The sequence below is a fragment of the Pelecanus crispus genome, chromosome 1, assembly GCF_030463565.1.
Source record: "Pelecanus crispus isolate bPelCri1 chromosome 1, bPelCri1.pri, whole genome shotgun sequence".
Taxonomy (NCBI): domain Eukaryota; kingdom Metazoa; phylum Chordata; class Aves; order Pelecaniformes; family Pelecanidae; genus Pelecanus; species Pelecanus crispus.
The window spans coordinates 27,106,320-27,131,746 of record NC_134643.1 but is presented as its reverse complement, the minus strand read 5'-3'; the positions used below and the strand labels follow the sequence as shown (position 1 = coordinate 27,131,746).

At 39.9% G+C, this 25,427-nt stretch overlaps 1 protein-coding gene across 1 annotated transcript in view; it reads left to right on the top strand.

Annotated features, from left to right (window-relative positions):
- Positions 1-25,427, top strand: part of KCND2 (potassium voltage-gated channel subfamily D member 2) — a 283,125-nt gene that overhangs the window by 242,509 nt on the left and 15,189 nt on the right. The window contains exon 2 of the mRNA XM_075719545.1: positions 21,211-21,373. Coding sequence (XP_075575660.1) covers positions 21,211-21,373 — 163 coding nt within the window. The remainder of the gene's footprint in view (positions 1-21,210; positions 21,374-25,427) is intronic.

Genomic DNA, 25,427 nt, shown 5'->3' with positions numbered 1-25,427 from the left:
GGTAACCCAAGGAGAGTGCTGAGAGTCCACCTGCTGTTAAGAGCTGCTGGGTCATTACGTAATCATAGAATGGTAGAAAAAATGTTGCTGGACATCGTCTGGTCCAGCCTGCTAGAAACAGGGCTAACTTTGAAGTTAGGTCACACTGCTCATGCCCTTTCCAGTCAAATTCCAAATATGTCCAAGGGCATAGACTCCACAGCCTAGACATCTTGTTGGCTTTCTGCCAGTTTACCAATGTACCCCTTGCAACAGGGAGTCCAAAATCAGACACAGTACACCAAAGGCAATCTCACAATTGCTGAATAGAGGTCTATAATAACTTTACTTATCCTGGTGGCTGAACTCCTTGTAATGGAGCTCTGCATGTGGTTAGGAAGAACGTACTGCTGACTCATGCTCAGCTTGCCCACCAAGACATGCAGGCTCTTCTCTGCAAAGGCACTTTTGCCAGTAAAGAACATGGCGAAGACGACATTGAGTATCTTAGCCTTTTCCTTGTCCTTTGACGCTCAGTGCCATACCCAGCAGCAGGCTCTCATTTTCCTTAGTATTCCCTCTTCTGCCAAAGTTCTGATAGAGTAAAATAGAGGGAGTTTGGTACCACCTTCGCATTGCCTGTTGTAAGGCCTCGTTCAGGTGCTGTTGAGCGCGTGGTTTCCATTACCCCACATGCCACAGTGGATAGTGTGCATGTGGCCTAAAGAAGCATGTGACATTTCACACAATAAGCCACTGGTAGTGGGTGGGGTAGCGCTCTGTCCTCTCCCTTATCCCATTCTTTCTCTTCAGTTTGGTATTTTATACAACTTTTTGGTGAAAATGCTACCTGTATTTGCTAGACTGAAGACACATTAGCAATGTGCCTGTATCCAAGGGATACACAAAACGATGCAACTGGCAGCCTCACCTTCTGCAGAGAGTTGTGGTTTGCAAACCCTGCAGGCCCCAGCAGTCGTTGTGCCATTCCGTACATCAGCATGGGCAGCACATCTGCATTTCTACTGGGTATGACAGTAAGGCACTGAAGAGTTCCAGGAGCCTCATTTGGTGTCTTTCAGCTCACATCACAGTTTTTCATTTCTCAGGGCCTGGCTCTGTGTCCTTTTTATAAAATGATTAGCAGTTACAGAGACCAGCATCTCAGATCATGAAAGAAATCCCACTGCATAATATTTTTAGCCTAGAATAATTGTTCCAAATGTTTAAGAAGTGGCATGGCTTTTCACTAAATTATTGCTTGCTGGAAGAAATCATTTGACCTAAGCACTGATGAGCATACAGGCTGCTCTTGTAAGTGAAGCAGCGCTTTATGTTTTATTCTCTTTTAAATATGATTTTGGCAAGTAGAGGAATAAGAAGAAAGTACTTCAATCTCTGGACAACATGTTACTGACATATATAATTTTCTGTTGACTTTGCTAACATCAGCTTGAAGAAATATTATTATTTTTTCTGCCTCAGTAAGTAATCCAGTCCTGGATTTAGCTGCTTTGTGTGGGTTGTGGTTGTTTATTCAGGCTAATGGAGATTAGAGACCTATGAAATACCCGATAAGATACCTCACAGTAAAGAGTTTCCGGTCTGGTGTGTTAAATAGGTTTGAACAGTTTCTCTATAATATTTAGCACATACTAATATAAAACTTGAGCATGATCTGATTTACAGATAATCCTTTAGAGTAGTATCATAAAAATGTATGAGCATATAAAATGAAAAGGAAAGGGAGAAGAGCATGTGTATCTTAATAGACCAAGTACACGAAATATTGGAGTATATATTCCATTGCTTAAGGCAGAGTGATAATAAAAAATGCAATAAAAAAGAAGTAGAATATCTTTAGACTAGAAATGACCTGTCAACCTCAACTGTAAACTAAAGAAAGTCAGAGGTATCATTTCTAACACCAGGCATTAGATACTCCAACCACAAGTACCAGACTTTTTAATAAAAAGCAAATATATTATTTATTAGACTCCCTAAAAGTCTGGCCAAAGGTGATCAATATACATGCATTTACACATGCTCAAGTACGTATGCACTGACAGGTAAGCACAGTCAAATAAGGAGAAAAAAAGAACAACTGAAGTATTCTGTGCATCTCAGGGAAAAAGACAGGTTTTATTTCCGTGAATATTTACTGATCTATTGAGAAGAAACATTTTTGATCTTGACAACTGGAAAGGGAGTCTGAGGAACTTCTGAAGAGCACCATCATTGGTGTCTCAGCCTCTTGAACATTGCTTCTGAGAACATAAATGTAGGGGCTGAGATTCATCTCTTCTGTTATTTTAGCTCTCCATATTTAAGCACTTGAGTTTACCTAGTCTTTCAGATGATGATGAGAAAGAAGTTATCCTGCAGTCTTTGGAAATGGCTCAACTATGTGTTGAGAATTGAGAGCTCTCTGATTCAGACTCCTCAGATAGCTTTCCAAAGGGAGGTGAGGTGAATCCAGGTGAAGGTCTATACAACCATACATCATGTGTCCCACCATTCCTGCTACAGAAAGGAGCACTCCCATTACAAAACAACATTCTCAAAAATCATATAAGCAACAATATGTACTTTAACTCCTATTCAGGTTTTTCTCCATTTTGGCTTCATCTCCTGTTTCTATAAGCTCTGCTAAGGTTTTTGGAGTGTAGGCACTGCTGCCTTCTCTGTCTATAAGTACATTAGTACTTATATTACTTATAAGTAAATAAGTATATTAGTATTGCAACAGTAATAAATCCTCATCACCAACAATAGGGAGCTTATTTGCTATCTTATTTGAAAGACCCCAGATGACAGAGCCTGGCTTTCAGACTTAAATTCACTACCCCTTTTTCTGTGGCACTGGCCCATCAATTCCAGAGGGGATTCATTGCTGTAAATGAGGTTAGAATTTAGTCTACAGTGTTCATGTAGTGCCCTGTCGCAGCAAAACTTTTTGTTTCACTACCTTGAAAGTTGTCTTCATTAGAGAGCCCTATTTTAGGTTCCTTGTCACATTGATTTCAAAACTCTACTTTATAAATGACATATTTTTATATTAGAAGTCAAAGGAGACTGTATCTTCAGAGCTTAAAGAACACTCATTACACAAACTTGTAATTGTTGGTCATTATGGAATTCTCCTCCTAGTAAATTTCAACTCAAAAGTAGTTTCTTATAGTGCTTACAAACTTTTTTTTGCATTTAAATCCTGAAAAATCATGTGCAGCTTGTTTTTGAAGAAAATGGGCTGTTATCAGTAGTTTTAACTCTAATCCACCTCCTGCTGATTTGAAAGAGTATTATAGGTCTAATCCTGCTCTTGCTAATTCAATTAATAAGATCAGACAGTACACATAAGGGTACACATATTGCCTTTACGTGGGCTTCAGCTGGGAAAATACCCCTCTCTTTCTTCTTAAGCTGCTCTTGCCTTCCTCAAATACTGCAGATAGGATCTGGAATGGGGCTTTAGGGCATTCCTCATAGAAGAAGGACAAAAAAGATTGTGTTAGGCTTCCATGACTGCTGCCTGAGACCTTGAGAGACTAGGATACCAAAAACAGTATCCATGACTGTGTAACAGCAGGATTTTTACTCCAACAAAGCAAAGTTATTTGTCTGTAAAAGGAAGAGAGAAATATTTTAATGAAGTCTCCACTGCTAAGTGTTCTTTTTTTATGGTGCTACTTGGCCTTTGGCAAGAGCTACCCTGTAGCCCTAATGCATTTCTTGTGTAACAGCTCAGCTGAGTAAAAAGGGCTAGATATAATGCAGTACATGACCTCGACAAATTCATCCCTTTTATGGGAATAGAATAAAATAAGTATCAATGTAATTACATCTGACATGTCCAAAAGATTTTTGGAAGAACAACAGCATTTATTATACTTGTTGTTTTACGTCACATTCTGATTTATTTTTTCAAATAATACGTTATATAGGTTTGTAAACTACTTAAGGTGGCGGGTTTTTTAAGGATTAAGTAAATCTGCTCAATCCCTTAGCTACAAGCTAAAATGCATCAATTACTTAGACTGTCATGAAGTTTTTATTGTCTTTAGTGTTTCTCCAGCACTATTTAGGGTTTAGTCTTCTTACTGCAGCAAACACTTGTACAAACAGGAATTTGGCACCACCGTTTCATTCCTACACTTTGGTGAACTCTGTATTTCAGGAAAACTAACCCCATTGACTGGTTTTGTCTGATCACTCATTTTTAATAGTTGTATAATTATTATGTCAGAAGGACAGAATGGATGCAGATGAGCTGAGTCACTGTCTCCCAGGCACCAGTAACCACACCCTAAAATGTGATCCATATTGTCCACTAAGGGTCGCAGACCATCCTCTCCTGAGAGCAGAAGCAGTGCCCCTCTCCTTGTGGGGTACCAGCAGTGCCGAGTAGCAAACACGTTGGGGGTACAGCCACAGGGTTGCATGTCTCTTCTGCCCACCCTCTGAGCTGATGGGATGACACCCAGCCCTGGCCTGGGCCCTGTGCCAGCACAGCATTGAGCTACAGCTGATAAACCTCTTGAAAAGGTGACCAACGCATCCACTTGGTTCCCCCACCTAATTTTCACAGAACTGAATCACCAAGCGGGAAGACCACACGTATGGCTGTCCTCATAAACATGCCTATAATAATTCCTGAGGAACGATGTCTCTGGGCACCTCTTTCTTCAGTTCCCTGTGCCCTTTTTTCTTCACTCTCTTTGTGAGGTTATCCTCATGTTACACATGTAGTGACACACAGATTTATATGAAGGCAGGATCCTAAAGCCTGTAGGCCATCATCCTACAAACTGAAATTTGAGGTTGAATGACTGGACAGTAGTTCTTATGACTGAGAAGATCAGAGATTACCAGACAGATGAAACATTTTTTAAGCTGGGGAGAGGAGGGGAAAAGCAAAGTGGAGTAATATAAAATCAGAAGGAAAAAGTACTGCTCAGCTGTGTTCTGATTATTGGCACAGATGGGAATTGCTCCTTTATTCTCTAAGAAGCTTCCATTAATTTGGTCTTCTATTTTCCTTCTTGTGAGAGTTGACCTCCTGTAGATTTTTTCTCCATTCCTTCCCACTCCTTCTGAAGAGGAACAGGCCAGTGACATACCTGCATGCCTACTTATTAGAGACATAATGTTGGTAATAGAAAATAGAGATCTTCTAGCTCCTAAGGCAAATGCATTTAGCTAATACTGATGAGTGCATTAAAGAAAGAAAGGCCTAGACAGAGGACGTGAATTGCTATCTGACATATGAGCTTGTAATAGCACAGTTTTGAGTAAAAAGAAATGAAAACTCTCCTAATATTTACAACCAAAATTTGCCCTACTTTGAAAGCAATGAAAAATGGTTTAGTGGCTTTTTAGCTGTCTAACACCCAGAACTGATCTATGCTCTCCAACACAAGTAACTCCCAGATCTCATAGTCTTAAGTTTACCAGCAGGGTGAAGGATGATCTAAAATGCACCAGAGGAAAAGCCAGCAATATGACAGGAGTCACAGTAATAAGACCATGTGATTATTCAGTCTCAGATGCTTGAAGTATTTTTACTCTTTCTATGAAAATTATTATTAGTTCAGTTTTTGTAGTGCTAGAAGGAATCCTAAGTATGGAAATGAAAAAGAAGATGCTAATGGTGTGGCCCACTGCTGTGCATTTTTGCTGTGGTAGTGGAGTAGATCCATGCCCTGCCTACCTCCTCCCCTTCTTCCTAGCTCTAAGCAATCTCTTCCCATATGAAGGGTACTGCAACTGCAGCTGGCAGGGAAAACAGGGTACTGAAAAGAGAGAGACAGCAGAGATCCAAGGAGAACCTCTGGTGTGGTACCAAATGGAGTTAAGCAGGGTGCCAGGGACCAGTACAAATGTGAGAGTAGAGCATATTCTGAAAATGGACAGGAGAAAACGGGGAGGTCTCTTGCAGAAGATAAATTAATAGGAATTATGCAAATTACCTCATTAAGTAATGTGCCTTAGCATCACAAGAAATAGCATTAACACCAGCATTGGTGGAGTCTCCTCTGCAATCAGATATAGGTTGTGAGCCAGATCGCAGACATCAGATACTTACAGCTGAGAGCAAGTACTCGTAAAAGCAGCCCAACTGAAGTAAGCGAAATTGTTGTTGCAAGTGGAGAGGCCAAAGTCTGGTCCTCATCAGAAGTTATACTTCACTTGAAAATATTGCTTTTGAAAAACCTACCCTTGAAAAAATTAAACATTTCTGATTTTCAGACTGCAATGACCCAGTGTGTTAAATCTCTGGGCTAAAAGTCAGTTTAAGAGTCCTTGCAGAGATACCAACTCCCATCTCCCACAGGAGAGCAGAACTCACTTCTGGAGATAAGTGTGTGCAACATAACACAACATCCACAGCAGTGACATGCAGCCATGCCTGTCACTCCTCTGCCTCTTGTCCCCTGTAACAGCTCAAGGCCAGCAGGTCATTTCTTCACGCATTCCTTAGACACACAACTTCTGTACAGAGCTGTAAATCAGCTGGGACCCCAGGGGCAACTGTGAGGCAGCCCCAACCCAGTTCATGGAGAAGCGGTGCTCTGAGGCATCATCTGCACCAGGATTGCAGCATTGACTCTCTTCTCCCAGGATGCCAGTTTCACCCCCAAAGCTGTGCAGTTATAATGTGGGCACAAACAAGAAAGTACCTATAATAAGAAAGTCAAGGAGAAAAAGAAGAAAATCAGTGTTCAGCACACTGAAAACAACAAACCTGACAGCAGAAAAGGACAGAAGACTTGCTATATACAGGCCTCTAAAAAGATATTTATACTCACTGAGAAGCAAAATTAATTGAAAATGCATAAAAAGGAGAGGGTTTGGCAGTCCTCATTAAAGTGTGCTTGTTGTTGTAGAGATAAAAGAAACACAGTTTGAACCAAAAGGTTGAGTAGAAATTTAAAATCCAAGGACAAAGTTTTCAGTGAATGGCACAGGCAAAATTAAGCACGAGGGTTGTCAGATATTGGTTAAAGTTCCTGACTGATTTTGACAAACAGAAAGATAAATACATCGAATATAGTTATACTTGAAGTGGAGACAGGTAGAGACTGTTAGATTATTCTTTGATGCTGTTGTGGACCTTGAGGTCAAGCTGGAGAGAGTGGCTCAGGAAAAAATCTTTCAGCTCTGGTCACAGTGCTGGTCAGGAGGAGCTTTACTTGCTTAGTTATTGTTTACATCAAGAGGTCCAAAACCACAGCCTGCAAGGCCAAGATAAATGATCTGCAGTATAACACTTTCATAGTTTTTTCAATTAACAATGTGATTCTGAAGGTTCACAGTAGGTCAAAGAAAGCTGGAGTGTGGTTCAAAATGTTCAGGAATCACTGGTTTGGGGAATTCACTGCTTGGTGGATAAGCAGAAGGAGCCCTTATTTGCAGCACAGAAATCTTTACTGAAAAGGCAACTTTTACAATGCTTCCATGCCGATGTCTGACATGCCACAGCATTTCTCTGAGCATGACACACAACCTCTGGAAGGGGAAAAAACTACAGCAGAGGCATAATATTAATGATTCAGAAAGTCTTGTGTCACAACCCTGAGCACTGCAGTATCTAATTATTAGGCATAACGATTTGCACACTGTCTGTGCCAAATAATGACGTGAGAATTAGACACCTAAAAATGGAGTCTGCCCTCGGGGGAAGGTCAGTGTAAGCCAATTGGTAGGAAAAAAGCCAAAGGAGTGCTGTGGGACTGAATTCCTATTCCCTCACAGAATCCAGATCAATGCTACAAGGATGGCTAGATCCTCTGGGAATGCATACTGAGCCATCACCATAAGTGAAACACATTTGTCTTTCAAAACTTGCAGAAGGGAGAGGATAGGATAAGGCTTTTCTTCCAAAGGGCGGGGAAGGAGGCACAGGTGCTCCCTCTGAATTCTAGCCTTGATGTTTAGTGTAGTCGAACCAACTGTTGGAGAACTGGGATCGAAAAGATTTCCTGCATGAGGGATTTGGCCCTCCATGAAAGCTCCATTCTCCAAAAGCTTTACTCTCTGTTGGTGGGTATTTTCTCTATGTCTTAATTCAAAAATGAAAATCAATTAGTTAAAAAATTTACAAGTCTTCTTGTAGCTGTGGTTTGATTGTTCACTTAAAACATTACCAGATTCCAGGCTTGGCTTGCTGAATATTTAAGCATTTTATGAAACACAAGCTGCACAGGAAGAGATAGAGAAAATCCCTTTCCAGCATTCCCTATAGCATGATTTCTTGAGTACACATGTGGAGTATCAATAGTCATATCTCTCTGGACAGAGAAGTCTCACACAGCCTTCCAAAACCCTTGCTTTTACCATTGGGCATCTGGCAAATTTTCCACAAAGCTGAAGACTTTTTAATGCACACTGAAACTTTACAGAGTTTACATTAAAAAATGTGATGGAAAGGATGTGTGGTAGCCCAGAAGCTCCAGTTCTGAGAGACCCATGAGAAAATTCAAGCATTATAAGTGATCTCTAAAACATTAGATTTTGAAAGGGCTCTGGCACAAAGTTTTTAAATGTTGTATGCAACAGAGAGGGAGACATATTTAAAAATGAAGAAAACACATGGAAAATTTATTTCTTTACTACCTGTGAAAAGAATGGTAGTTGTCAGCGTTATGAAGCGTTATGCCTGGGTGACTGAGAGGCTTGGTAGTGAGATACAGAAGCTTTCAGTTATAGGACATGAATTCAAATAGGAATGGGGTAGTAGTGACGGAAAGTCATTACCATGTCATTGCAGTTCACTAACATTTAGAGATTCATTGGTGGCTTGAGTCCAATTACTAGCACACAAGAGGTCACATTACAAAATGCACTGTCAAAACTGGCAGAGGCAAGCAACGGCATTTCTACTCTATGTAACATGCTGCTGCCTTCCCATATCCAAAGTTATCCAAAGTCATGTCAAGACTCAAAGCTGGTGTGGTGAAGCATTCAAAGTCCACACTGCATAATCTGATGAAGAGAGGACTTTTGTCTCCTGACTATTGATCCAATACTTCTCATGCGTAATAATTGCAAGTTTCCCTATTTAAAGTATATCAACTATGTAATGCCAAGCGTTTACAGCCTGCAGAGGCAGTGCCTGGCAGCTGGGAGGGTGAGGGTTAAGCTGTCCATGGGCTGAGCAGCTCACACAGGCTTTTGGTTTCTTTGCAAGAAAGGGGATATAACTATGCTCAGCTGAAACGAATTACTCTGCCATGAAACTTTAAGAGGATAGAATAGCATAGCATCCCCTCCTTCTTTCAAGGTTTGGGGTGATTTAGTGCTGATGGAAAGCTGAGTTGTGAGGAGCCTTGAGTGAACTGAGAAGAGGCTTTTGTTTTGCTAGACCTGAAGTATGCGAATAGTTTCATTTTTCCTGGACTTACCTGAGCAAGCTCAGAAATCCCTGAAAATTGGAAAAGAGCAAAAAAGACAATTAGACCAAGGGAAAAAAATAGTAAATATTCTGTTGCAGCTAGTAACTTCCACTGATGTGTTTTCTCAAATATAGTCTAAATAGAAAAGCATGAAAAATGTTGCAAAAGAGGTGAATTTTGGAGGCAAAATAACAGTAGATGCTCTCAGAAAAAATTACTTTCTTGACTACTAGCTAGAAAGGAACACTAAGATCCTGGCCTGTGATAAATCTTCTAGTGCACAAAAGTTGTGCAGAGGAATTATTATTACCTTAAAGGGAAGGTTCTTAGTCTTATCTAAGTGTGTTTATATATATATAATATATATCTCTCTCTGTGTGCATATAAAAATATACTAGAGTAGCTTTTACTCTTTGTTTAACAGATTTAGAGTTAGTATTAGTGAAAAATCAAATTAAGTAGTCAATATTTGGCGGAGATCCATAGAGAGTTAGGCCAGTAGCAGTGTCACACTGACATAAGCTATTTTGTGGTTTTCAGCTTTGCCTGAAGGAATGTAAAAATAATACTGGTCCATCAGTGGTTGTGTTGGCAAGCAAAAAATTAGCTTGGTCTAACTGGCCAGTGCTGAACATGACACAACAGCCTGTTTCAAAAGAGGTGAAAATATTTGGAGCACAACAAGAAATAAAGAGAAAGTTGGGAGGATGGGGGGTTCTGATTATTTTCAAAGAGAAGGAAATAATTCTGTTCATTATTTCAGGAACACTTTTGAAATATTTTCACTATCAGTATTTTAACATATTAAGCTCCAGTGTTGTCTAATGGGACTAAATATGTGGAAACAAAACCAGAATGTTTTTAAGTTGGAAGGTGTGCCAAAGGGCGAAGACAAATCTGTACTGCAGATTGGGTACTTTGCTGAAAAAAAGCAGAACAAGAAGTTCCAAATTTGCTGGGAATCATCCCCAGATCCTGATCTGCCCATTAGAGTGGTGAACAGCAGTGGGTAAAACCTCTGTCTGTCAGAGTTTTACTTGAACATGGGAGCAGCTGGATTTGATTCCCAAGCGAAATCAACTCACTGATCTCAGTGCTGTGCCCAGTAGCTGTCACAAAAAAAGCACGGCTGTCCTTGCAAACTTCCACAGTTCTTTTCTAGTGTTAATGTGATTTATATTTGGAGTAGTTTGACCTGATGGCTAATGTATACTCAAGAGAAATTTAGGAATGGATTGGCAGATCAATGCTTTGTTTTGACTTTGCTGCTATTTAGCGCAAGTATTGCAACTAAAAGAAAATCTGTAGGAGAAAGTAATTACATAAAATTATCAGCAATATTTCTGGGGTGAACGCTGGACCTAGAATGTATCTAATTACACTGCTAATAGGAAAATTCTCCCCTCCCCTGCACTGAAGCAAGGTGGCACATCAAAGCATACACCTGGGCTTCAGCAAGATGCATTTGAATCTGCACAAAAATCTGTGCTTCACAGCTCAATCCTAATTTTAGTGATGAAACTGAGAAGTTTTACTAAACAGTGTTTTCCTAGAAGAATGCAGAAATATGTGGTTTTGTCATCGTCCACGTGCTCCTGAGGTGTCTGAGGGAGCAGAGAGCATACACAAACCAAGGCCATGTGGGCAAGGTGGGTAGTATTTAGCAGCTGCCTTTGGGATTGTTTCCCAGGAAGGATGTGTCAAACCCTAATCCACCCTGCTGGGAATCGATAGAGCCTGCAGCTGGCCTCTCTTGACAGCCAACCTTGGCATAGTTAATAATTCTCACATTGCTCTCATTTACTACCTGTAGTATGGGTTCTTTATTCAGTCTTTACTAGGTACTATGGCCAGATCCTCACTTGAAGTCATTGCCCATCTTTCACTCCTAACCTTTAATGTGAAGAGTGGCTAGAGATGGTGGTACTTTTGAAGGTGGGGCTTTTTATATCCTGATGTTCATGTTGCTTCCAGTTAATGTCTCAAGTAGGATCTGCCGGACATTTCCTCTATTGTATTTGTATTAATTTATTTAAAATGCTGAGTGCTTGGGATTGGTGTGCATTCATCCTGGTTCCTATTTCTCCATTTCTCCATGATATGTAAAACACTGTCTCTTAACTTTGTACTGCTTTTTAGTCTAGTTCTGCAAAGAAAGGATTTTCTGAAAGAACAAAGGAAAAAGAAAAAGAAAAAAACCCCACAACCTAAAAATTCATATTCACAGGACAAAGAAAGATGAATTTCTTTTAACCTAAATATTGGTACAAATCTAGGAGTGTGTTTTCTTTCTCTGGCTAGTACAGGTGCTGAGTGAGCTATGCCATTTCAGTGATTATTTTGTAAGGATTATGTCATGATGGTTGTCAAAACCCCCATGCTGTGCCAGAAGCCTAACAGCTCCTTTTCCTCTGTCAGCAACAGAGATCTAGGAAGTAAGACAGATTTTACCAGCTCCCACCAATAAAGATTTGCAGAGAAATAACAAGGGTGAGAAATCAGATATTGACATTGTGAATAATAATGGCTCACTGTCCAAGTTGGCACCAGGAAAATAAGCTATTGTGAACTTGTCCACACCTCTTCTTTGAAAACTGTGCACAGTTCTGGTCTTGTTTTCTTGTAAATAATATAAAAGAATTGGAGAAGATTCAGAAAAGGGCAAAAGGTATGATCAAATTTAGGGAATAGATTCTGTATGAGCTGCGTAGGACTTGTCAGGCTAGAAAAGACATAAGGTAAATAGGTATGAAAACACAAGTAGCAAGAGGAGGGTGGCTAGAGACCATGCACCGGCTGCTTTTTTGAATACTAAGACTTAGTTGGGGGCATCATATGAAGCAAGGTACCACAGACAGAACAGTCAAAAGGACACTGACCAAGGGACTGTGAAACAGTGTTGTGAATGCCAAAAATGTGCACAGATTTAAGGGGACAAAATAAAGCCCATGGAAGTGCAATCCACTAAGGATCACTAACTACAAAGAAATTACTGTTTTGGTACTTCTTGAGTTATTTGTAAGTGGTTGGAGGATGGAAGAGCATTCAAGGATATTATCATGTGTATTTAGCCTACTTTTTCCCTATATGTTTGTTTGCTTCATGTTAAATTTTGGAGACTGAATACTAGGCTAGGTGAAGCTTTGGTCTGACCTATTACCAGTATTCTTTTGTTCATTTCTAAGCCTTGAAAGAACTGGGCAGTTTATCCTATATACATGCTTGTGTGTGAGCACATGCACTGACAAAAGAACTGTTGAAAAATTAGGTCCTGACTAAATAAGTAATATAAGTCATAGATTTTTAGGAGCAAAGACCTTGGAACATTTTCTCTTAGGGAAGTAAGTCAGAATTGCAGGAGTAAGGATCAAATTGTCTTTTTTTTTTTTTTTTTTTCCTTGTTTGAGGCACTGTTGGCTCCACGTGAAGTAGAATGAAAAGAAAAGAGTATCTACAGCAGGGCCCAGAAAATGCAAAATATCTGAGTGACAGAGGAAAAGTATATTCTTCCCGTAATAATTTATACCATTTTATGAATAATTATCCAGCCAAGCATTTATTCTCTGCTTATCACCATGGTATCTTAAAGACTTGACATTCTGAAGTAATACAACAAAGTAATAAATGAATTCTGTATTAATTAGATATAGTATTCTTAGGACTAAAGACTATTTTAGGAAATGAAGATATTTTTACTTACCTCTGTCTCATTTTTCCTAATCTAGCCCTGGATCATTTCACACTCACATACAGTGGTGTTTTAAAAATAGAATTAGCTCCTAACAGCAACTTAGATACTTTTCAAATTGTAAATGTACAGGTTGAATCCTTAAGGCAACACAGTTGAAATGCTTATTTTGAAATTCTGCTTAAACTTATTACCAGTAACAATTTAAATTATCTGTTGTTGGATGTAATGTTGAAATAAATGACTAATTAGTATCAACTTGCCAGCATTTAGTCACCAAGCAGCTTGGAAGCTCTAGGGAACAGCTTTATAACAATTTACAGCACCCTCCTTAGACAAGGACACCATTTTGCAATTGTCAGATATAATTTGACATCTCTATAACATTGTTTTATGCATAGCACTTCTTTCTCTACTCTCAAAATGGATAGTTTCTATTCTTCACCAATGGTCTTTTTTTAACTGGTCTTGACGTTAAAGTGGCTAATGGATATTTGCTCCCTTGCAGCATATCTGCTTAGTCCTAGAGCTAGCCTTGTTGTGAAATTGAGATCGGTTAATTCACGTGTCTGTGGTAGCACAAAGGCAGGGCTTAACCAGGCACTCCTCCTTTCTGGAGTGTGTGGCAGTCCAGCTGATGAATATTATTGCTGACATACTGATCTCCATCCACTGTACTAAGCATAAAACCCCACCAAATACACAGAAGATCTCTCACCAGATAAGCATCTCTATCACAAAAGCTGACGCTGGCAGTCTCAATTCTGAGGTACTCCATAATGGGCAGTAATGTTAAATCATTAGAAACAAAAGCCAAAAAGGGGTTTGGAAGTGCAAGCCAATGCCTGCCTTGCTGTGCAGAGACCCTCAGCAGTGATTGTCACAGTCTCAGCGTCACCTTTCGGCAGGAGAGGTCTCAGGCACTGGCAGGGACCACACAGGGTGAGGGCACCCGCACTCGCCGCAGAAGCCTGTGGAGGGTTGTGCAAAGCTCCCTTTGCCCACAGACTCTAAAGAAGGCCCATTTTCACCTATGAGTGTGGGCAACAAGGCTGGTGAAGGGTCTGGAGCACAGGCCTTATGAGGAGCGGCTGAGGGAACTGGGGTTGTTTAGCCTGGAGAAGAGGAGGCTGAGGGGAGACCTTATCGCTCTCTGCAACTACCTGAAAGGAGGTTGCAGTGAGGTGGGGGTTGGTCTCTTCTCCCAAGCAGTTAGCGATAGGACGAGAGGAAATGGGCTTAAGCTGCGCCAAGGGAGGTTTAGGTTGGAAATTAGGAAAAATTTCTTCACAGAAAGGGTGGTCAAGCATTGGAACAGGCTGCCCAGAGAGGTGGTGGAGTCACCATCCCTGGAAGTGTTCAAAAAACGGGTAGATGTGGCACTTCGGGACATGGTTTAGTCTAGTCTACCCTTGATTGGCTTAGAGTAGACTTGGTAGTGTAGGTTAATGGTTGGACTGGATGATCTTACAGGTCTTTTCCAGCCTAAACGATTCTATGATTCTATGATGGCCAGTGCATTGTGAGAAGCGCCATGATTTAGGTAACACTAGGAAATACAGCTTGCAACTTCAGCATCAAGAATAGTTTTTCTGCTATGTTTCTTCTCTCAGTCATGGAAAGTGGCTGATCCATACAGAAATATTCTCTTTTTCCTAAAAACAAACATGCTCATTTTTGCCTCTGAAATCTGGGAAAAAAACCAAAACAAAACGCTGCCTTAGTAGTATGTCTGTGTAACTGTAATGCAGCTGTTAGGAGTCAGCTGAGCTGCAGCTCTGGTAGTTTAAATAGCCCCCATCCAACATGAACCAGACATCATACTTCTGTGATGCTTTGCAGCAGCTCAGGAACAGCTAGGATATTAGCTTTTCCTATGGAGTGAGGGAGAGATGACCAAAAGAAGATTTTTTTTTTTACCTTTTTGGATTTAATATTTTATGGTAAATGAAAACAGAAGGAATTTGGTTATCTGGATATCTGTCTTGACTGCAAGAAGCCAGGAGTGTTTCATCGGGCAAGCCTTTTAACTCTTCCATGCAAAAGTTCCTTTTTTTGACCTCTAAGTACTAAAGCCCACCTTTAAAAATCTGTTTAAGCTTCTTGGATGAAAGTCCTGCTGCACGTGTAAAAAAAAAAAAAAAAAAAACCAACCCACTAAATTTTGTTAGAAATTTTGTATTTCAGAAGCTGCAGACTCAGCCAGGTGCAGGGGCAATAGTTTGACGCTCTTGCACTGCAGGCTGGAAAGCCCAGGGAGCACTGCCACTCTTGGGAAGCAGATGCAGTTTTCATCATTCATGAATGATCATTTTGGCCAGCTCTTGGAGGAACATTTGTGGGCCCCAGAGGGGACCACGTCCATCACTACTGAGCAGAAGAGAGGGCTACTGCAACAGACGGCCCTTCGCAGAAGTAAAAGCACCCGGGAAGATTATTTACAATTCCATGCAGAATCTTCCTAGGCTGGAATAAAATTTGGAATAAGCTATGTAATGTTCAGCAATGTTTTGTATTATTAGAAATTACTTTTCCAAAATCATTAGGCTATTTTAAGACTTAGGCAAGGCTGCAGATTCATCATGATTACTTTTAGTGTCAGAGAGGCTCGGAACTGCTTTTCTTGCCTTCTCCCCTCTGCGGGCACATAAGTGCATGCCCAATTGCGTGGCCGGTTGCCTAAACGCATGGGCCCATGAGCAGCTCTGTAATCTTCACTTAGAGTCTCACCCGAGCAGCCTCTGGGGCTCTGCCTGCGGCTCCTGGAGAACAGGGAGCAGCCATTATGCCAGCCGGGAAGCAAGGGGGCAGATGCCTCATCCCACCCAGGTGGGTAAAGCACCGACCCTGCCCAGAGCAAGCAAGCAACAGCTGGAGGATGGGAGGATAGACCTTGTCCTGGAAAGGCAGGGCACCATCCTGTTAATCGCCTCCAATGCAAAAAGCTTGAACTCCACCTGCATGACGTGCTAAATCCACTGGGAAACGTGATTTGTCTCCCACACATGAAAAAAGTGTGCCATGGTGGCTTCTACAAAGATTGTTTCATTTCCATGGATTTCGTACAGTTTTCATTGTTCTTTGGTCATAAATTCCCTTGCTTTTAAAATTAATATTACCAAGTTGATTTTAATGACCTTTCGTTTATTTTACAGCTCCATTATTTTCTGACATGTTTTACATGTTTGAAAACAAAAATGTTACTAACTTCCCTTTTCAGCAAGTAAGATGGGAGCAGACAACAGACCTCAATCAATGTAATATTTTTTTAAAGAATGTAAATGAATTCAAAGGAGGTGGGAGAGGGCATATGTATTTGTAACATGCATTTTAAAATGTTTTCGCATTTGCATTTATTTTTAATGGCGTTTATGCCCTCTAGTGTCAGTAAACGTTATTGCAGTTGTTTTTAATATTGACAATATTTTTCCTTAACTGTTTCTGTCAGTATCAGCCTAAACTATTTGATCTTTGTCAAAATGCACATCCTGGATTTATTCCTATTATATGTGTCCTATAGTTTCAGATTTTTGCTGTAGAGGTCATCTACAGGGGGTGTTGTTTCTATCCGAAATAAGTTATTCCAAATATAAATTTCTGATCTGTCAAACACACACAAAAATACTGCTAAATTACATTTTCTGTGATTAATTACTTTATCCTTCAAACTACACTTATTTTTGCTTGAAAAAATTACTCCTGTGTTCACATAAACAGAGGTTAAATAAGCAGCATTGTCCCTTTCATTTGTTAATATTATTAAAGACCTCCTCTGCTCACATCAAGGAAAAATGGCCCAAAGGTATGACTTGTTTCAATTAGAATTTAGACCTTTGACTTATGAAATATTCCATCTTAGAGCCATCAAAAACCAGTCTTCCTTAGACTCAGGAATAAGATAAATAGTCAATAATGCCACAGATACAGCCTCTATTGTCTGAGATTTCTTGAATTCTGGGTATGCAACTTCAGATATATTTCACTCATCAGTTAGCAAAGCAGTATCACTTTGGGTAAGCTCTGACGTGGCAATGCTAAGGTTACAGATTGGGCATTTGTAAACCCAAATACATTCATGTTTCCCAAGCTCCTACAATAGCTCAGCCTTTTCTGTGTGTTTCAAGCTACATTTCATGCCCCCAAATCTGTCACGCAAAGCACTAAGAAATCATGCCCATGTTACTCAGATCAGTACCCTGAAAGGTCCAGTATTTGCAAAATAAAGGAATCCACTGGCGTGCTGTCTTCCCTTGCAGTAAGGAGACAAATACCTAAAAGTGGTCTGTCACCTGTTGAATACAAACAACTGAGACAAACACACATGCCCATCCATCCCTGTATGATATCATTTAGTGAACAAATATCCACGGACTGCAAGCAATAGCACGTCTGACCTGTCTGGACTACGTCTAGTGAAACCTAGGCATTAGTTTGATCATGTAGTTTCTGACTTGTGATTTGATAAAACTTGATTGACACATCTAGTTTGTCATAGCCTTTTCCCTTCCCTTTTTGGCTAATGAAGTAGAATGCACCTGACTGATAACAGGGATCAGTATGACATCTCTTTTTCTTCACTCATCCAAAACATACAATATTGGAATGGCACTTTTGACATTAAAAAATTAGATTGTCAGTACAAATCCTAAATGCCCAAAGACTGACTTGAGCTTTGGCCACAATAATAGACATATATGGAACAGACTATCTACAAAGCTATGAAAAGACTGCAACTAGGGAAAAAAGCATGTAAAGGAGAATATGTTTGCAGCTACAGTCTGAAAAGCAGTGAGACAAACAGGGTTGCACTAGATAAAACCTTGAAATAGTTCCCTTTTGAAAAGTGACTCTGTGAAAATTGCTTAATAAGATTCCATATTTGTTGTGTCTCCATGACTGAAGAAATCAGATTTTCTGCAGAATTTAGAATTTTAGAGATCAAGTATAATTTTTCCACTTCGAAATACAAGCACCACAAAGTTACCCTGCCATCTGAAAATGGAGTTATGTTCTTCTTTAGTTTAGACTTTCCAAGGAATAAAACAATTGCAGGTGGGGTAAAGGAAGAAATTTTCCCTTCATTTTATGTCATTCACTACCATTGGTGGTATTCAGTGATACATGAGGTGTAACTAAAGGTAATGTTTAATCCAGCAGGAGGAACTTCATTAACAATTCTGGTCATGCCTACACTAGACTAAAATCTGTGTCACTGTCCCAAAGGAGAGCAAGGCTAACCAGGGTAAATGTAGTGAAAACTCCATTTTGTCACAAAAGTGAGCAAATATGTTTCTCACCCTGTGCAGGAAGGCTAATTTCTTGGAAGTCTTTTTTTTGACCGCAATTTTATTTAAACATCTCCAACACAGCGTTTATCAACAGGAGAAAAACTAATTATGTAAGAGGTATTAGAGATGTGAAAGATATTATTAGCACTAAACAATGGACAAACGTTACATTTAGAAAATGTCACCGTACTACAACTTATTCACCATACTACAATTTACTCAAGCTGAAATAGAAAAAAGATCAAAAGCAAGTTATTTTAAAATAAGCAGTATATCCATCTACCTGTCATTTTGCCCAGAAGGTAAGAAAAACATTGTAAAATACCTTCATGTATCAAACAATCCTAATTTTTTTATTTCACTCCATAACACTGAAATACTGTAAAAAAGCACCTTCTTATGTCAGTAGGTAGGTCCACACATAAATACTGAAATGTTAGGGACAGATTAGCTAATAGTTCCTGTCACCACTCCTAAAGCATCAGGCTGCACTTGATTCACATAATTACAGTGTCACATTATCAACAGGATGAACTATATCCCTGAGCAACTTCAAATCAAATTAATTAGAGCCAGAAATGCCTTCTGCCCACAGCAGCCATCGGTGACAATGTGAGCTTATGAAGGTTCATCAGTTTAGCATTTCAAGTGATAGGCATCTAAATATAGGTTTAGGAATCTAATTTAAGAAATCTGTCCAGTAGTACTGGATGTGTGTAAATTTTGCATTTCAAGATCTGGTTGTGTCAGGTGTGTGTAAATATATATTGTCTTTTAAATAGCTTTCTGTTGATACACTTTGGTTCAGTTTAGGAAAATGCTTGGATCGTATCTAAAAGGATGAAGTAAAGCAGTAACAAATACTGTAAGCAGGCAATGATTATCAGTGATTTGATCCTAGGACTTCTCCCCTAACTCACCACCCTGGCCCATGCCCACCACTCACCTCACCACTCCGGCTGAAAAAAACCTGGGGTTATTTAGGTGTCGGGGATCCCATTTGTCAAAGGGACATTGAAAGGTTGTTTATCCACTTCCCTGCCCAAAGAAAAGAACAGCTGGGCATGCATCAATCCTGACAGCTGATAGTCAGCTCTGGCTTTAGGAAGATAAGCACCCAAAATGCCTATGTTGTGAGGTGCAAAACTTGAAGCATGACTCTCTTTCTAGTATTTTTCCAGTTTTATACATCTTGTAATTAAGAACAGCTATATTAATAATTTAGAAGATAGATTCTATTACATTATGTCTTTTTATCCAATTCTGCATGTCACAAAATCAGAAACTAATAGCATTCAAACTCTGAGCAGATGGGGGGAGGGTTACTGGTAGAAATATTAATGTCTTTTTTCCTATGAATATTTTACACTTGGGCATGCTTTGTAAAGCAACTAAACATTTGTATTACACAACATAATCTTTGTCAATAGTCTAAGACTTGGTCATCTATATTATTTCTGCCTGGGTGACAATTTGTTTGAATATTTATGTTAAAAATGTTCCTCTTATCTTACAAAATGCAAACCATTCATCTTTCACCTACAAGGTGATACATAATCTCCTTTTGACTTATGCTGAGCTCTCACTGCTAGAAGGTGTTCTCTAACCCCATATAGATTCTCCATCATCTGATATCCTCATCCCTTTATCTCCTCCTTCTCATGATTAGGTCCACAGTTTGGACCATGTGACTTGAAGACTCCCCCCCATCTTCTCTATTATTGTTCCAGTTCCTGCTGAACAGACCGGTTTTGTTTTCCAGATAGCATTTTCCAAACACTGCCTCACCTGCAGTTCTATTTCTTTCCTTTTCTTGTGTTAACAGTTCATAATTCTTTGCAATAGAGAATGTGCTATCTCTCTGCTTACAAGCATACTAAACTCACATGCCACAATCAGTGTTTAATAATAACTTAAAATCCAGTAAAGTTAAAACCAGAATGGTACTAGAAGGTAATTTATCTCTTTATTAAACTGTGTAGTATGTAGTTACATACTTGTCTATAGAATATGGCAGTCTACAGAGTGCAAAGAGCTGATATCTCTTAATAAGCTGTCACTGGAGTGCCTCTACATACTTCAGCAGCACTATGTTCTTACTTGCTGGACAAAACAATATCCAGCATCATAAAGAAAGGTGGTAGCCCTAGTAATTCTGAGCACTGCCAGGATTTTCAGTTAGAATTTGTTTGGTTGCTTGCGGATCACTTGAGTTTTTTGTATTTGCTTTTGACTAGACCACAGAAGGGACCTCTGGAGGTCAGCTGGTCCAGCCTCCCACTCAAAGGCAGCCTATCAACAATAGCTTAGGTCTGCCATATTTTTGTCTAGCCAAGTGTTGAAAATCTCCAAAGACAGAAAGTCCACAATCTCCTGGGCAACCTGTTCCAAAAACGCGCTACCCTCCTAAATGAAAGTACTGTATCAACTTAGTGAGACAACATATTATTCAGCTTGGCTTCTAACTTACCAAGTGGTCTCCCTAGAATCCTGCCAATGGAAAGTGATGAGTTCATCCAACAAGCAAACAGGGTAAGGACTTAATTTTAACACTGTTTTTTTTTTTCCTTAGCAAGGTCACTCTCTCTCCATTTCAATAGAGGCAGCCTGGGAAGACTAGAGCAGGTAAAACATAGACACCCACAGTTTGATACACAGGATACCCTGCATTATCTTGCAATTAAAGTTATGTGTGCATAACACTGAGTAAGCTGTATATGTATGCATATATGTATAAAATATTATTTATATGCAGCAATTATTATTTGCAAGAGAAGTAAAACATATTGTGCAATTAATTCATCTTGAAATTCAATACTTAGAGATTTTGTCTTTACTAAATGTTTTTTCTTTAACCCAGGTACGGTGATATGGTGCCGAAGACAATAGCTGGCAAGATTTTTGGTTCAATATGCTCCCTGAGTGGGGTCTTAGTCATCGCTCTGCCAGTTCCTGTAATTGTCTCCAACTTCAGCCGTATCTACCACCAGAATCAACGAGCAGACAAGCGCAGGGCACAAAAGGTGAGCTCCTAATTTTTGTCCACTTTGTTGTTGAGCAATAGATAAAGTATGACTTTTTATATGTTGTGTGTCCTCAAAGTGAATTTGGTTTCTTAGCAAGAGAACTACTATATGTATGTGCTACACGCCTAGCCCATGTCCCAGATGCAAATATTGCATTATTTTTAGTGGGGGAAAAAAAAATGTTCCTCTGTCTTTTCTGTCAAAATGTACAGATCTGTTATTGTGGTAATTCATCCTACTTGTTAGTCTAGATCTAGTATTTTCAGGCAATAGTTGCAGTCCCACCCAGTGAAGATTTTTCTGTGTTTTTCAGGCAGACTTTCTTTCCACCAGAGTCTTCTGAGGAAAAAAAAACAACCAACCAAAAAAAAAAAAAAACCAAAAAAAAAACCCCCACAAAAAACCCTAATAATGATTTCTAATGTCTGTCCTAACGGCCTGCTTCACTAACCCAGGTGTTTAATTCTCAGATTCAGTCTCTGGGGACTGACTATTGGGGAATTTGTCTCCTTAGCTCCAGTTTGCTTAAAAAGCTTCAGAAAAAAGAGCTTAATCAACAAAAGCCGAAAGCAAGTCTGTTTTTCCAGCCTCCTTGATTTGCTGAGTTTCTCGCTAAAATATCAACCAGCTCGACAAGAAGACAGTTTCCATCCCTGACCCATATGGGCAAGGTTGGGAGCCAGGAAGAACTGTTTACCAGGAGAGATGCAGCCAAGCCTGGGCAGTCACCTTCATTTCCACATCACTGCCAAACTACTAGTCCAAATCCACTTTCCCCAGGCCTATAATGCTAAGCAGTTCAGATAGCCTCCATTGGCACCTGAAGCCCTGGTAAGGGAGCGGAGATGCGTTACCTTCTGCTCCTCTGCTGACAGCAGTTGGAAGGCTCTAGATGCAACACACTCTTTGCCAAGGGCGTGATGTCACCGCTTGGGCTTCTTGTGGTCCCATGGCCTCTCTTCAGAAGTTCTGAGTCGCCAGTGGTCCAGGGAGAGCAGGATGGCTGCCCACGGAGGCATGCAGGCAGGCTGTGGGTGGTGATCACGTACACAAACCGGGGAACACAGGCTGCCACAGGCTGCATTTGCCTCGTACAGTCAACAGCACCAGATTTAGAGATGCAAAATGTCTGCGTATTTCTTTCCGGCCTTTGACCAGAAAGGTCACCATTTTCACTGACGTTTCATGGAAATGAAGTAAATGTACACAGTGATACCATTCCCAGAATATCTTAAAATCAGGAGTAACAGAGAGACATGGCCAAGAAAGTCAGTCATAGGTCCAGGCTAAGATATTGTACCATTTAATGGGACACCTTGGAAGAACACTGCCAGGTGAGGAAAATGGCCATAAAAGAAACCAGGTGTATCACAGAAATGTCACACCTTTCTAGAAACCTGATTTCAAATATATACTGCTTCATCAGTGATGCAAATATCATACCTTACTTATCTACTATTTACACCCACCCTTTTTCATGCTGTTTTGTCCCATGTGCTAGTTCCAGCTGTGCATTCCCCACTCCCACAGCTGGAACATGCAGAGAACACATCAATTCTACACTATGTTGTTTCTGTTGAGAACTTTTCCACTTCTGTTTGCGTAATGGCAGCAGACAAAGAGCAGCATGTATCAGCCAGAACACAGTGCTTCATTACTGTGCCTCCGAGCATTGCACCAGTCATGGATAACAGATCTGCTTGATCCCAGCAATCAATGTGCCTGTTCTGAGTTTTCATAATAACTGCAGACACAACCAGCCTTACCTCAGATAGAAACTGTCTCCTACCGCATGTCATGAAACAGAATTTTCTATGCCTGTTTTACACTTGCCAGTGAAAAAGAGATGGACACTAGACAATACCTTGCAAAGATTAGATTGGCAGACTGGCTGATATTCCCCATAATCTCTTCCTGAATAGAAACTGCTTGAGTTAATAACTGATGACTTCTCCTTGCAAAAAACAGTGAGCTCATTGTATGTTTCAAACAGGAATATGAAGTGATGAATGGCAATCCTGCCAAGTGTCTTTTCCTCTGTTCCCCAGAACAATGGCAACAGTAAGGATGAGAAATTTCCTCTGACTGTGTTTATGCCCTTCTTGCTTTGGAGAAAATTATGCTGAGGTCTGATTAACTTAGCACTGGATGAATGTTTTATTGATATCTCCTATTGCAAAGCTAATCTCTGTCAATCTAAAATGACTGAGATGTTGAACTGAGTATTGCTCTGATGGACTGAAAAAAATCAACAAAAAGCACTTCTTGGGTACTGTATAGTCCATATTTAGCAACATTTAGCTATGAATTATAGCCTTGCATTTCACAGGAGAGTTCTACTGCATTGTATAAGAATATTCAAGCAAAAAGGTCACATTACTGAAGTTTGAAATTCCTTCTTCATTCGATACAACAAAAGCTTTACACAGTTCTCTAAAATAAATGTTTCCCTGGGCACCAACCTTATTTCTGTTCTCTAAGGCTGAAGAACATAAGCTTGAAAGAAGGTGCTGTTTCATGGAGCACAGCATGAACCCCTGCAGGCGATGGTACCTCCTGCTGGCTACAACAGCTTCCATCTGATTGAGAGAGATGGATACCTGAATTGTGCAACTTACTTTATCAATATCTCATACAGAAGCTTAATCAAGGTAGTCTTCAGAAACAGTAAAGCGTTTGGGCTGTAAGGAAACTCAGGAGAAAGTTCTCCATTGAAGAGCTGAAATCTAGTCCCAGTAGCATGGGCAAATTTCAGCAGAAAAATTTTGTCAATTATATTAGGTTTGTTCAAGAGCCATGTGACTGTCAGTGTATGCATTTACTGAATTCTGCACAGTCATTCAAGATTAGACAATTGCATTTGTTTCTTTTTGGCAAAAAAATGCTGCACATTAATCCTCAGTAGAATGTGGAAGAGAGAAATTTATTCATATACCATCTCATTTTGAATGCATTTTAAAGGAAGATCCTGCTTCCAACCATGGAAATACAGTGTGGTAAAAGAGATCTCAATGTAAACAAAACCAAAACAAAACAAAAAAGAGGTGAAAATAAAAATTAAAGAAAAATAATCTGTGCTTATCAGAACATTTTCTTCTATCAGATAATAAGGCCCAAGGACCTCACCTATACAAGTAATCCAAAAAGGATATTGGAATTCAGGGCAGAACTACTTATGCCCTGTAGTCTTGCCATGCCTTTTCCTCAAGCAGATTTATCACAACTGAGACAGTTTTGAAAAATTCTATTTGTGGAGCTTTTCTCAGCTAGAGACAACTTCAAGAGGCCAAGTTATTTTGGTTGCCCATCAGTGCCTTCAGGTGGCAAAGTTAATGACAGATGTGTTGTGACTGGTCCACGTATAAAGGATAGGAAAGGAGTGGAAAGGAAAGGACAGGACAGGAAAGGAAAAAGAAAGGTTTAGGTAAGCTTGGATACAATTTGCTATTCTGAATTTGATAGGTATCAAGGGTTAAGATATGACTAGACCTGCACAGTGTCAGATTCACTGGGATGACTGCCAGCACAGGGAAGGGAAAGGAAGAGGCATAGCTACCCTCTTGGAACAGGTGTCTGCTCCATCCTGACATACTGCAGCAGCTCTTATGATGACAACGTCCTCCTTACCCTGAATGAAGCATTCCTTGCTAGATGCCTTCCCTGTTTTCCATACATCTATTTTTCTGCATCTTTTGAAGGCAAGAGCCTTGTATCCTCCTAGCCAGCAAGTCCTAAGTGGGGGTCCATCTGCACATTATTGTTCATTACCTGATAACTGAAGGAGCCTTAATTTTAGTTGCCCAAGCAGTTTCTCCATAGAGTGACTTTGCATGATGCCTCAACAGAACACCCAAACAATTATCATCAGCTCCAAAACCTGACTTAATACATAAAATTCAACCTGACTCTTTCATGTGAATATGGTCTTCTACCTTCACATACCAAAATATGTCCTGAAGATTGGCTCAGCTTTATTATTTATTGATTGTACATGATGTATTTGTCTGTCAAGTTATGAATAATTAGTTACTAGATAAATATAAATAGCTCT